The 13,377-nt window shown below is 48.5% G+C and overlaps 1 protein-coding gene across 2 annotated transcripts in view; it reads right to left on the bottom strand.

Moving 5' to 3' along the window:
• The window catches only part of NPC1 (NPC intracellular cholesterol transporter 1), a 49,787-nt gene that overhangs the window by 28,989 nt on the left and 7,421 nt on the right, over positions 1-13,377 (bottom strand). The window contains exons 1-4 of one of the 2 annotated variants that reach the window (XM_057313189.1): positions 6,456-6,767; positions 5,613-5,735; positions 4,177-4,283; positions 1,975-2,150 (exon numbers count right to left, since the gene is read on the bottom strand). In XM_057313189.1, coding sequence (XP_057169172.1) covers positions 1,975-2,150; positions 4,177-4,283; positions 5,613-5,618 — 289 coding nt within the window. In that variant the 5' untranslated portion in view covers positions 5,619-5,735; positions 6,456-6,767. Of the gene's footprint in view, positions 1-1,974; positions 2,151-4,176; positions 4,284-5,612; positions 5,736-6,455; positions 6,768-13,377 lie in introns of those variants that run through there. The other variant, XM_044383199.3, reaches the window with a different exon arrangement.

The raw sequence follows: 13,377 nt of genomic DNA, 5'->3' as shown, positions 1-13,377 counted from the left end.
TTTCCTTTGCGGGGTGCCTGCCGCTCCCCTGCTTCCCACCCCCCCGCCCCAGGTGTAGTCCATAGCTTGCTACCCCCTTCGTTCTGCCTCAGGTGATTTTTTTCACTTCACAGCCGGTCCTCATCCCGTCCCACATTTGGGGGCCCCCATCCGATCAAGAGATACCCCATTTTAGACAGCACACCTACTCGTTAGAAACTTCCCGGGACCTTTTTCCCTAAACTTCAAGGAAATACTTAGTAAATCCATTGTGTCTGACCCTCACTCTTGAAAGGCAGTTCGGGGAGAGTGACTGCCTTAGAACTATGATTATTCCAGGACCTTCTGGCCTCTGTCACTGCTCGTAAGAAAATCTCCAAATGGCATTCTTTTAAAACGATTTCTTTTTTCTACTTCTTTTTCAGATACTCATCTTTAGAGTTTTGTAGTTTTTCTGCGCTATATTTACACATGGATTTTTTAACAGCTTTATTGCAATACAATTCACCTGCCACACAGTTCACCTATTTGAAGTCCCCTGACTACCCTTCCCTATGAAAACATGCCCTTCCTGAAGGTAAATCACGTGAATTTGATGTTTACCTTTCTGTGCACATTTGTGCACTTTCATGATATGCTGTGTCCACAGATATGCAGTATTATTTCTAATAGAAACATGCTACATATATCCTGTAACTTATTTTCAATTTTTTAAGTCATTCGAGTGACATAACTAATTCATACATTTTAAGTTTTAAGGATTCTATTACAGACTATGACTATGCTCCACTGTATTTATCCATCCTCCTCTTAGTTAGCATTTAGTACCTCCAATTACTTATTTTTTATTTTTTAAAGATTTTATTTGAGAGCGCGTGAACGAGCATAAGTGGGTGGAGGGGCAGAGGGAGAGGAAGAGGCAGAAGGACGAGCAGATTCCCCCCTGAGCGGTGAGCCTGATGCGGGGCCCAATCCCAGAACCCTGAGATCATGACGTGAGCCCAAGCCAGATGCTCAACTGACTCAGCCACCCAGGTGCCCCTATTTATTTTTTAATGCACTTCTTAAAGAGGACTTTTAGATGGGGCGCCTGGGTGGCTCAGTCAGTTGGGTGTCTGCCTCTGGTCAGGTCATGTTCTCGGAGCCCTGGGATCCAGCCCCGAGTAGTCTGCTTCTGTGTCTCCCTTTGCCCCTCGCCCCCCACTTGTGCTCTCTGCTCTCTTTCAAATAATTTTTTTTTTAAAGAGGAGTTTTAGGTTCACAGTAAAATTGAGAATTCTCATATAACTCCTGCCTCAACACAAGCACAAACTCACCACTATCAACAGCACCCGAGTCGTGCATATGTTACAACTGGTGAACCTATGATAACACATCACTGTCACCCGAAGTCCACTGTCTATTTTAGCGTTCATTCTAGGTGTAGTACATTCTATGAGTTTTGGCAAATGTGTCATGATTGTACCCACCATTACAGTACAGAACTCTTTCATTTCGATCATTTTCAACAAACGCTAGATGGTCTTTCTCAGACTGTCCTATGATTTCTAGCTGTTATGGATCCCTTTCTCCTGCTGTTGTATCTGCTTACTCTTCCTTATGCAAACATGTTTCTTCAGCATCAAATCTCCCCTCCTCTGCTTTACCCTTCCACACCCTCTCCTCAAGTTTTGCAGCAATTCATGGTGTTACACAATTCACATCCACTAGAAACAAAGTTCTAATGGCTTCCAAAATGTACAGAAATAAACTCACACGCGCTCAAAATTTCTATGTGGGAACTTACAGTCAGGAAGGAGTCAAGCAAATACTTCAAAGGGATTGTGTTACGGGTTGTAGCTCAAGTCCCTTAGATATACGCGAGGCAACAACTCGGTTTCACAGCCAACGGAATTAAAAATTATCATTTTCACACAGCTGATGACAGAAAGGAACAACTGCATCCACTGTCCTGATACCAATAACGAAAAAGGGAATAATTAAGAGTTTACTCACCATTGGCAAAACTCTCTCCGACATAGTACTGTAATTCTTTAACGTTTGTTTTCGTCTGGTTTGTAACAGGATCAACATAATCTTCAGTTTCTGTAACGTTCAGAAACTGCCTTTGCCGGGGGCTACATGTCAGCTCGCAAAACAGGTTCATTAGGTTATAAAAACAGGATGGACATCTAAAGAAAGAGTAAACTATATTTTGTCTGATCTCACAGATAACAGGGCCAGCAAAAAACATGATTTACGACAAACAAAAGGGCATTTAAAATTTATTATAAAGTGACAAATAAATTACCTACGGACATCTTAAACCCAGCCTTTCTAAACCTAAAATCAGAGGTCTCTTTAAAAAACTGCCCTAATTACTACACATACGTTGTTGAGGTGTAATTTCAGGAAGAGAAGAATGCTTCTCTGAATTCTGTGCTTTGTAATTTATGGACATGTTTTGCGCTGAAGGTAAAGGGAGTGTCACAGTGACAATTCTGATGAAGAAGGAAAACAAGGGAAAAACGAGATTCACACGTTAGAACGTTCACCTTCTTAATGAAGGGCTTTCTTCAAGCCCCAGGTAATCCCCTGGCCCTCTCTAAACCCAAGAGGATTTCCCCGCGGCTTGAGAAGAAGCGGTAAGGACCGGGGTGGCCTTCTCCGGCGGTATGCCCCTGCGGAAGCACACGGGTTTTCATGAGAACCACAAGCCGTCTGCTCTCCTTCAGGTTCTCGGTCGAGGCTCACCATGCTGACTTGACGGGGGGCAGAACTGTCTCCCCTCAGCCTCACCGTTAGCTGCAGAAGCTGCTGCTTCGTTAGTCCTGCATTCCCGCAGCACAACCACATCACCGTCCCTCTTGACTCTGATCCAGTCCAGGTGCCAGGGACACAGAACAGGGAAGCTGGTCCCAGCCTTCAAGGCCCCTGGTCTCGTGAGGGAGCACACATGCACACTGACCTGCTTTCGGGAGTCCCGTGCTTTACTGTGATAAGCACAGGAGCCACAATTACACCACCCTAATGGAAACTGCTCCTGGGGTACACAGATTTCTACCACGTTCTATGGATTAACAACCTCTTGCCATGTTACTACGTTTAATCTCCACAATCATCAATTTAGACAGCTTCACAATATTCCCTATGTTAGCTTCTCATTATTTGCTATTGAAAATAGAGCTGTCAACATGGGGAAACTTTGGTTATCTTTTGATCATTGTTATCCTTATGTCCATAATGCCTCTTCTAGAGTGGGTGCGAAATACATGTATTCTGACTGAACGATGGCTCCAACTTCACTCCATCAACATCCACTTGCCCTCCACGGGGTATGCTGGACTGATTAGATTCTCAACTTTTTGATCTACTACATGGTATGCTGTCCTGAAAGGACAGTTTAGGGGTGCTTTTCCACTCTGTATTGCCAATTTAAGCTTCTGGGAAGAAGCAGGGTTTCCTCAGGGGATGCCGACCGTCCTGTCACGCGCCATGATACGCACACAGAGAAGGGCCTCCCCTCTTCCTGTGTCCCCCCACCCACCTTTATCAGGGTGCTTCAGTGTGAAAAATTTAGAAAGATACCACGAGGGGCTGTTCTACAGACCCCCACCAGCTTGCTCTTTTGCACATTTGAGAACCGCTGAGTAAGCTTCGAGAAGAACACCTATCATGCAGGTTCTCTGGTCATAGAGAACAGCTTGGATGGTGGACTAATTTTGACAAAATCAGTCAACTCTGCCAGAACAATCTTGTTAACAGCTACCAAAGCCAGCTCTGACGAGGCCTGGGACTCTAGCACCTCACGTCACCACAGGGAGAGAGAACCACGTGCCATCCGGGGGTGGGGAGGACGGCCATGCAGAGGACCTTGCAGAGCAGGGTCTCAGGTCACAGACGTGGCAGGACCACCAGAACCCTTCTCCTCTGCACAGCACCTAGAGGCTCGGGGTGAAGGGACCCAGTCCACAGTGCAGACACCCTCGGGGTGGGGCCGCCTCACAGGAAGCCCAGGCCTCAGCCCTGCATGGAACTGGGAAGAAAACGAAGTCTGGTAACTACGACTTTATCGAGAAATTATGTTTGATTTCTGAGAAGTCCTAAGACTGCTTTCTTGAAATAACATGAAAACTATCTTGTAGGAGGAGATCAGAATGTCCCCGGTTAACAGGCGCTCCAAACCGGTTTTTGCGCGCGTGTGGACGGCCAGCCTACCTGGACAGAAACTGCAGGGGCAGCTGCAGGCTGTCCTTCAGGGTCCGCAGCTGCTGCACGTCGCAGCACACACTGACGTTGTCGAAGAAGAATCCTGGACAGAGCTCCTTTTGGGTGAGAAAGCACGGATATCACAGGAGCAAAGTCAGATAAGGACATATATTTCTCAATGAAATACAGCAATTTTATTCACATAGTCTTTTTTCAGGTACGCAACGGTAAGAAGCATGTTTGCAAAGTTCTCACAGGATTCTTTTAAAAGGCTTTCAAATTTGGGGCGCCGGGGTGGCTCAGTCAGTTAAGAGTCTGTCTTGGGCTCAATGATTCCAGGGGCCTGGGATCGAGTCCCGGGTCAGGCTCCCTGCTCGGCAGGGAGTCTGCTTCTCCCTCTCCCCCCAACTTGTGCGCACGTGCTCTCTTTCGTTCTCTCTCTCTCAAATAAATAAAATGTTTACAAAAATAAAATATAAGGCTAACAAATTCACTATTTATAAAAGAGGGAGTCACAAAAGTAGAGGCAGTAGAGATATTTCCATTTTTTTTCTTCTTTTTTGAAGATTTTTATTCATTTATTTGAGAGAGAGACGGCACAAGCAGGAGACAGAAGCAGAGGGAGAAGGAGAAGCAGACTCCACACTGAGCAAGGAGCCCAATGCAGGGCTCGATCCCACAACTCCAAGATCATGACCTGAGCCATCTAACCCACTGAGCCACACGGGTGCCTCTCAAATTTTTTTATTATCTGGAAGCTCACTCTCCCTTGACAATCAGTTTCCCCCTTAGGTTTTCTGCTTAAGTTTAACTCAAATGCTATTTACTACTTCCATTGGTCATTCCCAGGAAAGTCAGATGTCTTTAATAATTCTGATGAAAGCAGCACGTAGGTCAAGGAGACCTGCTGCCCCTATGTCAACTTGATTTACATTACCTCTAGAACCAGTCTTTTCCCCTGGATTTTTCAATTCTCTTCTAATATCCCTGTGTTATCAGGAATGGTAAACAAGACAGTAGGGAAGAGAATCCTGGTAGTAAGCAAAGTTCAGAGGCTCTGGGTGGAAAACAGAGGAATCACTCAACAGAGGACAAGGGAGTCATAGCCGCTTAGCAGCCTCACCGGTTCAAGTCCTGAAATCCAGGAACCCAAAAATGTGAACTTCCAGTACATTTTCAAGAAGCTGCAAAGAGCAACATTTGAGGTCAGTCCCTAAAGAGTAACCTGCTATGGGGAACCTACGAGAAAGGCAAAAAGTCAGCCCCAGAGAAATTCTGCCCCTGGAGTTATTCTGTCTTCTGTGCCGCGGTGGTGTGCCCCAGATAAGCGTTTGGGATAAGATTTAAGCCTGTTAATTTCAGCCCCACTGTGATATTTACAGTATAATTACAGAGGATCTTGGATTAGCATTTTGTGTTCCCAGTGCCCAGGACGACAAACTTACCTGCATTAAGTCATACCCATCCTTCGGCAAGGGTTTTGGAGGCCCCGAATACTGGCAGTTGTACCTCTTGTCTCCAGATGCAATTCCACACTCTCCATACCACACGCAGGCCTGTGCAAACACCTACAGAGTCGACACAAAAATCCATCCATCAGGGCCTCAAAGGCTAAAGGAAATTTCAACAGTGAACACAGGACCTTCCAATGTTACCTGCAAAATGCAGTGGCAGCAAGAGGCACGGGGTAGCAAACGTTTTGAAAAATATTAATTAAAACAGACCAGGTGCCCAAAATGCGCTTGTCAAGTCAGTCAGTGAAGGAGGTCCTAGAAATTACTTACATGATTTCTACTTTCTGCTAATTTGTTGATGAAAGGAAGCTATACTTCCTGTCAGGATCACTAAGAATCAGTGTAGAGGAAAGAAAGCAAGACAGTATGTGAGTCTGCAATTATTAAGGCACTGTTTTTGCACATCTGCATAAGAAACTACATAAACTCCAAATAACGAAGGAACATTTCCATATAGATTAAGGTTAATTAATATCAGCACATCACGAGTCACATGAAAAGCAAAACCCAAAACACCAACAAACCCTGGGGCGCCTGGGTGGCACAGCGGTTAAGCGCCTGCCTTCGGCTCAGGGCGTGATCCCGGCGTTACGGGATCGAGCCCCACATCAGGCTCCTCCGCTATGAGCCTGCTTCTTCCTCTCCCACTCCCCCTGCTTGTGTTCCCTCTCTCGCTGGCTGTCTCTATCTCTGTCAAATAAATAAATAAAATCTTTAAAAAAAAAAAAAAAAAAAACACACCAACAAACCCTAAGAAGAAACAAGAATAAACACCTTGACCTCGAGATTTAATTAGAAAGCAAGGCACGTGCTAACTTGAAGGAAAACCACCTCAGCAATCTTAAAAGAAAAATGTTCAACTCTTCGGTAGAGGGTTTCTCAAGAGCCACTCGTATTTCCCACGTGAGAGTCACAAGGCTGGCAGACAGTTCAGAAGGGGAGGAGGGTGGGGAGGAGGATGCAGAGTGAATCAGCACGTCAGCGAGCTCGGCCACGCTGGCCAGGGCCACGGGCCTGCACGGTCTTGCAATCGTCTGTCCCACGGGGAAACAAAAGCTACCAAGAAGCAACCATCACTCCCAAGACACCTCATGGAAAAGCCATTTAAAAAAAAAAATCTGACTAGAAGCAACAGAGCGAATTCTCTCCAGCGTCAGTGGCACATTACCAACATACATGCAAGGTCAGTCCGTCTGTGTTGGTCCCCAGCATCAAAATACGAATCTCCCCACAGGCCCCTGAAATGCTAAAAATATGAAAGAAAAAACAGATTGCAGGAGGCTGGGGTCTGTATGTGTGGGAAATCCAAGGGGCCAGGATTACTTTGAATTCATTCCTCAGATATTTTAAGATTTATTTATTTGCGAGAGAGAGAGCGCGTGCGAGCACAGGAAGGTCAGAGGGAGAGGGAGAGAATCCTAAGCAGACTCCGCACTGAGTGTGGGGCTCCATCCCATGACCCTGAGATCATGACCTGAGCTGAAACCAAGAGCCGAGTGCCTAACCAACTGAGCCACCCAGGGGTCTTCAGATATTTTAAAACAGAAACTATGACTTACTCCTTCTTATCTGGACTCATACGGTTAGGCTACAAGGAAGGGAAATTACACAAAGAAGGAAGTGAAAAGTAGTCAACAATGCCACATATCAAACCTTCGGCAAGAAGTCGCAAATTTCACCGCCATTTTTATTTAAAAAGAATTGCAGCAATTATGCAACAAACCTAGTGATTCCAGGGAAAAGTACTGCTCTTTCCAAAACTCCAGTTTTCCAACTAAAGGAAATTATCGATCTGCTGATGCTTGAAAAAGCTTTTTTGCCTTTTTTGCTAAGGAGGTGGCATAACTGCTGATATCGATGTGTCATTTGAGTACAAGGGCCCCGCCCTAGACTTCACAGAATGCTCAGCAGACCCAAAGGGCAAGCGGGTCCAGGCCTGGCAAGTCACCCACTGGAGCGACAGAAATCCAGTCAACAAACCATGACTCGGCCATGACTAACAGGAGGGAGGTCTGGAGTCTCGGTTCCCTTTCCTCAGCCCTCAGCGCTAGGAAAGAAAGTAAAGGCCCAACACAGTGTGGTTCCCATTCATCCTTTCTAACCCACATCTCTCATTTCAGTGCGAAGTTTCCAGGGTCAGGTAGAACAGAGGTGGGACAGGGGAGTGGGGGGAGGTCAGGAGTCCCGGGTTCTGATCCTCAGAACTCATGAGGCTCTCAATCAATGTGCACGCTGAGCCTGACCGCCCGTGGAGCGGGTTCTTAACTGTGCTGGGCAGTTCTGCTCCCTGTGAACGGCGGCTCATAACCGCCGCCAATCTTACAGGTTTGCGGTGAAGATAGGACACGAGAGTGTATGTGGAAGTACTTAGTAAACTGTAAAGCACTATGCAGTCAAACGCAAGGCATTATTATCATCTTCTAACAGTTGGGACCTCAGCAAAGAGGGCTTTACTGAGCTCCCAAAGACCTGAGGTAAAACACCTGAAATTTCTTTGGGCCCAGGAAAATCGTGCTTGACTCAAGCTTGCAGGTTTGCTTCCCAAGGTCGACCTGCCTCTAGAAGCAGCCCCACCCAGCGGGGCCCAAAGGCACTTACAAGCCATTTACTTGCGTGCTAGGCACTGTTTCACTGCTCTTCATATGTTAATCCAATTAATCCTCACAACAAATTGATGAGGGAGGTGCTATTATACCCATTTTACAGATGAGGAAATGGGAGGCACAGAAAGGCTAATTTGTCCAAGTGGCAGAGCCAGGATTCAAACCAGAACATTCCAGTTCCAGAAACAGACTCGGAATAAAATATAATCAACTGCATTACTAAGGTCCTCACTCTGGCACCACAACCCCTCCCCACCCTACCTTGCAGGAGGCATGGGCGTGTGTGCACTCACTCACACAACTGCGCTGGTGGGGGGGCCCTCTTTTCCACCTCAGCTCTTCTCATCGCATTTCCCTCTGATCAGCCTCAGCTGAAAACGCCGTGGAGCTAGTCCGGCTGGTGTGGCTGGTGTGGCTGGTGCAGTGTTTCTCAGCCTCCTCAGGGGCCTCCACCACCCGACCCCTGTCTTCTACCTTCTCAATCTCATCTCTTTGTGCATCCCTTCGCCTGCTCCTACCAATAAACACTGCCCCGATTTCATTCTCCCTCCTGGTCAAAGGACCCCAATTTCTCTCCAGCTGCACTTCCAGTTACCTGCCCCACAATCCCAGGTGCTCCAAAGGAAACTGATCCTTCCTCCACGGCCGATCTCTCCTCCTGGGGAAGCTCCCGGGGCAGGTGCACTTTCTGGTGCCCCTTCCTTCCCTGCATCCCTTTCCTGCTGAGCCCGCAGCCATCCTTTGTTCCCCCGGGCACTACTCCCCTACAGACCCCCTGCCACCCACCCTGCAGACTTCAGCAAGTCTCCTACACAGCCGGCAGCTGGGCTCTTCCTGAGCTGAGGCTCCAGAGCTTTCCGATGCTCGGAAACCTACCATCCACCTTCCTGCCGCCCGGGAGACAAGCTCCACATGGCTCACCTGGCTCCGGTGTGCAGCTCGTCTCCCACGCTCCTTACCTTCTGTCCCACAGAGGGGGCCGTGCCTGCCCCTGTGCAGTTTGTGCCTCCCTCCCCGACACTCCCTACACTCCCACTACCTGCCAAGGCCGCTCTTCCACCACCATCTCCCCCATGGGCCTGCCGGACCCAGGCAAGCACAGCCCCTGCCCTCCCTGAGCTCTATCATTCCAGTGGCTCCCCCCATCCCCCACCCGAGGGTAGGCAGCCACCTCCCCCAGCATCCAGGCCCTGGATCCCTCAATCCTCAGATCTGGGAGGCTGGTCCTGGAATAACACCATTCTACAGAGGAGAAAACTGACGCTACCACAGGTGGAGTGAGTGACTCATAGGAGACCACACCTAAAAATGGCAGAGCCAGACCCCCCGGAGGCCTGGCTGCTTCCGGGCTGGTTCAGAAGCCGGAGCTCCTTACTCCTCTGGCTACACCGCGGGTTGCTCCTGGCTGAGCCATGCTCATCTCTGTATCCCACCAGAACCAAGCCGGCATTGGAACGACGGGATTGCCAGTCTCCAAACTGCCACAGCACAGGGGGTGGTCAGGACTTTCTGGACAAAGATGATGGATGCACCTCAGGATCCCTGGGACGTCGGGGCAGCATGAGCAGACACCAAGCCCGAGGGCGCGCCGTGCAACCAACAGCTCGCACACAGGGCACACGCTTCCTAAGCAAAGCACCTGCTTTCCAAAAGTGAGGCGTGGCCGAACGCCGCCTTTACTGGGATACGAGAACACCTGCTGCTGACCTCACATCACTGACACGCCCTTGGGGAGGCAAGGCGGAACGAGAACCCAGCCACGTCTGCGGTCCGCCGGGGCCCAAGGTGCGCCCCACCAAACCCGAGCCCAGCGCCGGGCGGCTGGGGCCGCACAGAAGCAGCCGTCCGTCGGGCCACCGAGCTGTACGCCGGAAAGCTGTCCGCTTCATACCCTGTGCGTTTTACCACGAGACGAGCTCAGACGTCCTGCATGTGAGAGAAAAGCCCAGTGGCAAGGACTGCAGAGAGCGGGCCGCAGAGAAGCGTGACCGGCAGCGCAAACCGAATCAGAAGCTGCGGGTCTGAGAGCCGCGTGACGCGCCTTGTCACAGCTGCGCTCCAGCCCCGGAGACCCGAGTCCGGAGGGTAACGATTCTTCACAGTAGGTCTCGTGGACACCGACCAGTCATGCAGAGCTATTTATAACCACGAGAACCGTCTTACGCGAGCCTTTTAAAATTTTACCGATTCCTAAAATGTTAAAAATAAATGACAGTAGGATTTATTTCCTTTAATTATGGGCTCCGTACCCACTCAGCACAAATCCGTAGGCATCACAGGTATATGTGAAGTAACCACCCCAAATTCTAGATTTAACCAATGCTACTGTATTAGATCTGGGTCTTCTAGGCTTTTAATTCCTCCCAACAGGTAACCTGTAGAGACGGACAAGTTCAGTAAGTTTTAAACAGCTTTTTCACAGGTAAGTCTAAACAACCCCGCACAGACTCCTTTCGGCTCAATCTGAACTGCCCTTCACTATATTCATCCGGGTCTTTTCCATAGAGAGCCAAATATGACATGCTGTAGGCTTACGGGCCATAAGGTCTTTGTGGAAAATACTCAATTAGCCTGTTGCAGCTCAAAAGCAACCACAGACAACAGGTTCATGATGGGTGTAGGGGGAGGGAGAAAACTTCATTCACAATGACAGGCCCTGGCCGGGCTGTGATCTTGGGCTCCTGCCCTAGGATGAAGCAGAATTTACAAGCATCATGAAGTCGCGTATATGGGGAGAGGTTCCAAGCGTGGTTTCTGGCTATTGTCTCGACTCCCTAGGGGGACCGCAAAATCACCAAGCGCAGAGCCCAGCTGTTATATTTGCTCTGGAAGTCTCTGCAGTACCTGAGCCAGTGTTCACCGATTCAGAAACCGTCGAACCTCTCCATGAGCTGAAGGAGTTCAAATGGATTACGTAAGAAGTTCAGAAATGAGAACTACTGCTTGTTTTGGCCTTCCACCAGAATTTAGGAGGTACAAGGCTAGAGTGTGTCTACTTTTCAAGGTGAGGTCATACGGCCATTTCACATCATGCTCCGGAACTTAATGATTGGGTGTATGACTGGACAGGGACGTTTCTTCCAATAATAATAGTAGTTCAGCAAGTTAAAAAAAAAAAATGCCCCTTCTGCTATATGTCAGCAACTATAGCAACTGCTAAACAGACCCCAACGGGGAGCTCTACGAAAGCACGTCTGAGCATACGGAGAAGAGGCCCTGCACGTCACCAACGCAGTCCTACGCTCCAGGCTGCCTGCAGTCAATCTCAAGTATTGACCAACTCATCGAAAATGCTTCGTGAACGGCAACCACGTGCTGGGCACAAAGTTAAGGGACTTCTTCCTTCCTGCCTCGCGTACTTCTCAGATTCCCTCTAGAGGAGCAGGGCAGCATTTTACAAGCAAGGAAACTGAGGCTCAGGGAAGACTGAGGTCACGTGGCTCCTAAGTGACAAAATCAGTAACGAGAATGACAATTTTGAAGGCTAAGTGAGTTAAACATTCTCCATCCTATCCCCGATGCCCACTCCCTAGCTGCTGGACTGCTCAAACTCCAGCTCCGTGTGTACAGAGGAATCCTCAGAGGGTCCTACAGACAGAGCGTCCCTCTTTCTACCCAAACGTGTTCACCTGTGGAAATAATGGCTACCACTGACGTCTCTAGGCAGCTGTCAAGTCACGTCAGTTACTACCGACCATCTTCAGCTCCAGGCCTCCACTGGCCACCCCATGGCACGTGGAGGGCAGGGCCGGGTCCTCTTACCTCTGCCACTGTCCTGGATGGGTAGAGCTCATGGAAGACCTGGAGCCACACCAGCTCCAGCTCCAGCAAGGCGTGTTGGGTAGGGGGTAGGGAGAGGCCTCGGCAGGGAGCAGAGGGGCTGGCCTAGCCAGTCAGGACAATGCAGAATGGGATGGAGGGAGAGACACGGAGAACCTATCCAGAGATTAAGCTGCCTGCTGTTTCCTTGGAGTCAGGGAGGCACACCAAACAAATATGGCAGCACATGTGGGGTGGAGGCCTGTCTGGTCTGACTTCCGTTGATGGATATCTCTGGAACTCTGTTCTACAGCTATCCCGGGGTGAACATATCCACACAACAAAGGAGAGTCTGTGGGAGCACCAGGCGTGCCTGTAAATGGGTGTTTACTTCATACATTTTTAGTTAGATAGGCTCAGCTTGTCTCCACTTTGTCTTCACTTTACAAATAACCACTCTAGCTTGCAGTTTCTTTAAGTGACTTGCCCAAGGTCCTACTACTAGTTGGTATTAGACATTTCTGAGCCTTCACACCCCACAGGTTTGAAAACTAATCCAAAAGCCACAAGACTAAAGCGAAAACAAGAAAGTAGATGGGAGTGTATACCGTCCACAGGTCTTTTCCTGTGGAAAGTTCACACAGTGTGGCAAGTGAACCAAGGGACAGGTCAGCAGGCTAAGTCGAGGGCTGATTCATCAGTGGCTTTTGGACAAGCCAGACTGGAGCTAGGAACGAGCCCTGAAGGCGACGCCCTACAGGCCATCTGGAACAGCTGCTGAAACTCACTCAATTTCGCTCGCTAAATATGGAGAATCTGGTAGCAAGATTTTAAATCTGAATAAATTAGAGCACAAGTCAGAAGACCGTGGTTCAAGCCCCTAGTCTGCCATTTACTAGCTACGTGACTCTGGGACACACCTGAGCCTTAGTACCCTTAATTTCCTGCAAAACAGGAACCACGGCATCCCACGTATCTCAGAGCGGCCCTGTGATGTTAAAACGAGACCAGATGTGTCCTAGCAATGGAGTACTACGCACAAATTAGGTAACTCTCTTTTTAGTTTCCTGTAAGCTAGAACACCACTTGGAAAAAGTTTTGAGTTAACTTACATACCATAAAATTCACCCTTTTCAAGTATATAGTTGAATGGTTTTTCATAACGAGTAGGTAACTCCCCCTTCCTTTCTCGTTTTCCTCTTGTCTACCTGGTAAGCATGAATTCACCCTCCAAAGGTCAGTTCAAAAACTGACTCCCCGTAACATTTTGTTCTTCGTTAGAGCACATTTTGCCCTGTATTGTAATTTTACGTATTCACCCTTCTTCCCATCGA

This window comes from Ursus arctos, unplaced genomic scaffold, assembly GCF_023065955.2.
Source record: "Ursus arctos isolate Adak ecotype North America unplaced genomic scaffold, UrsArc2.0 scaffold_17, whole genome shotgun sequence".
Lineage (NCBI taxonomy): Eukaryota > Metazoa > Chordata > Mammalia > Carnivora > Ursidae > Ursus > Ursus arctos.
Note: the sequence above shows the minus strand (reverse complement) of the source record. Positions and strands in the feature narration are given on the sequence as shown.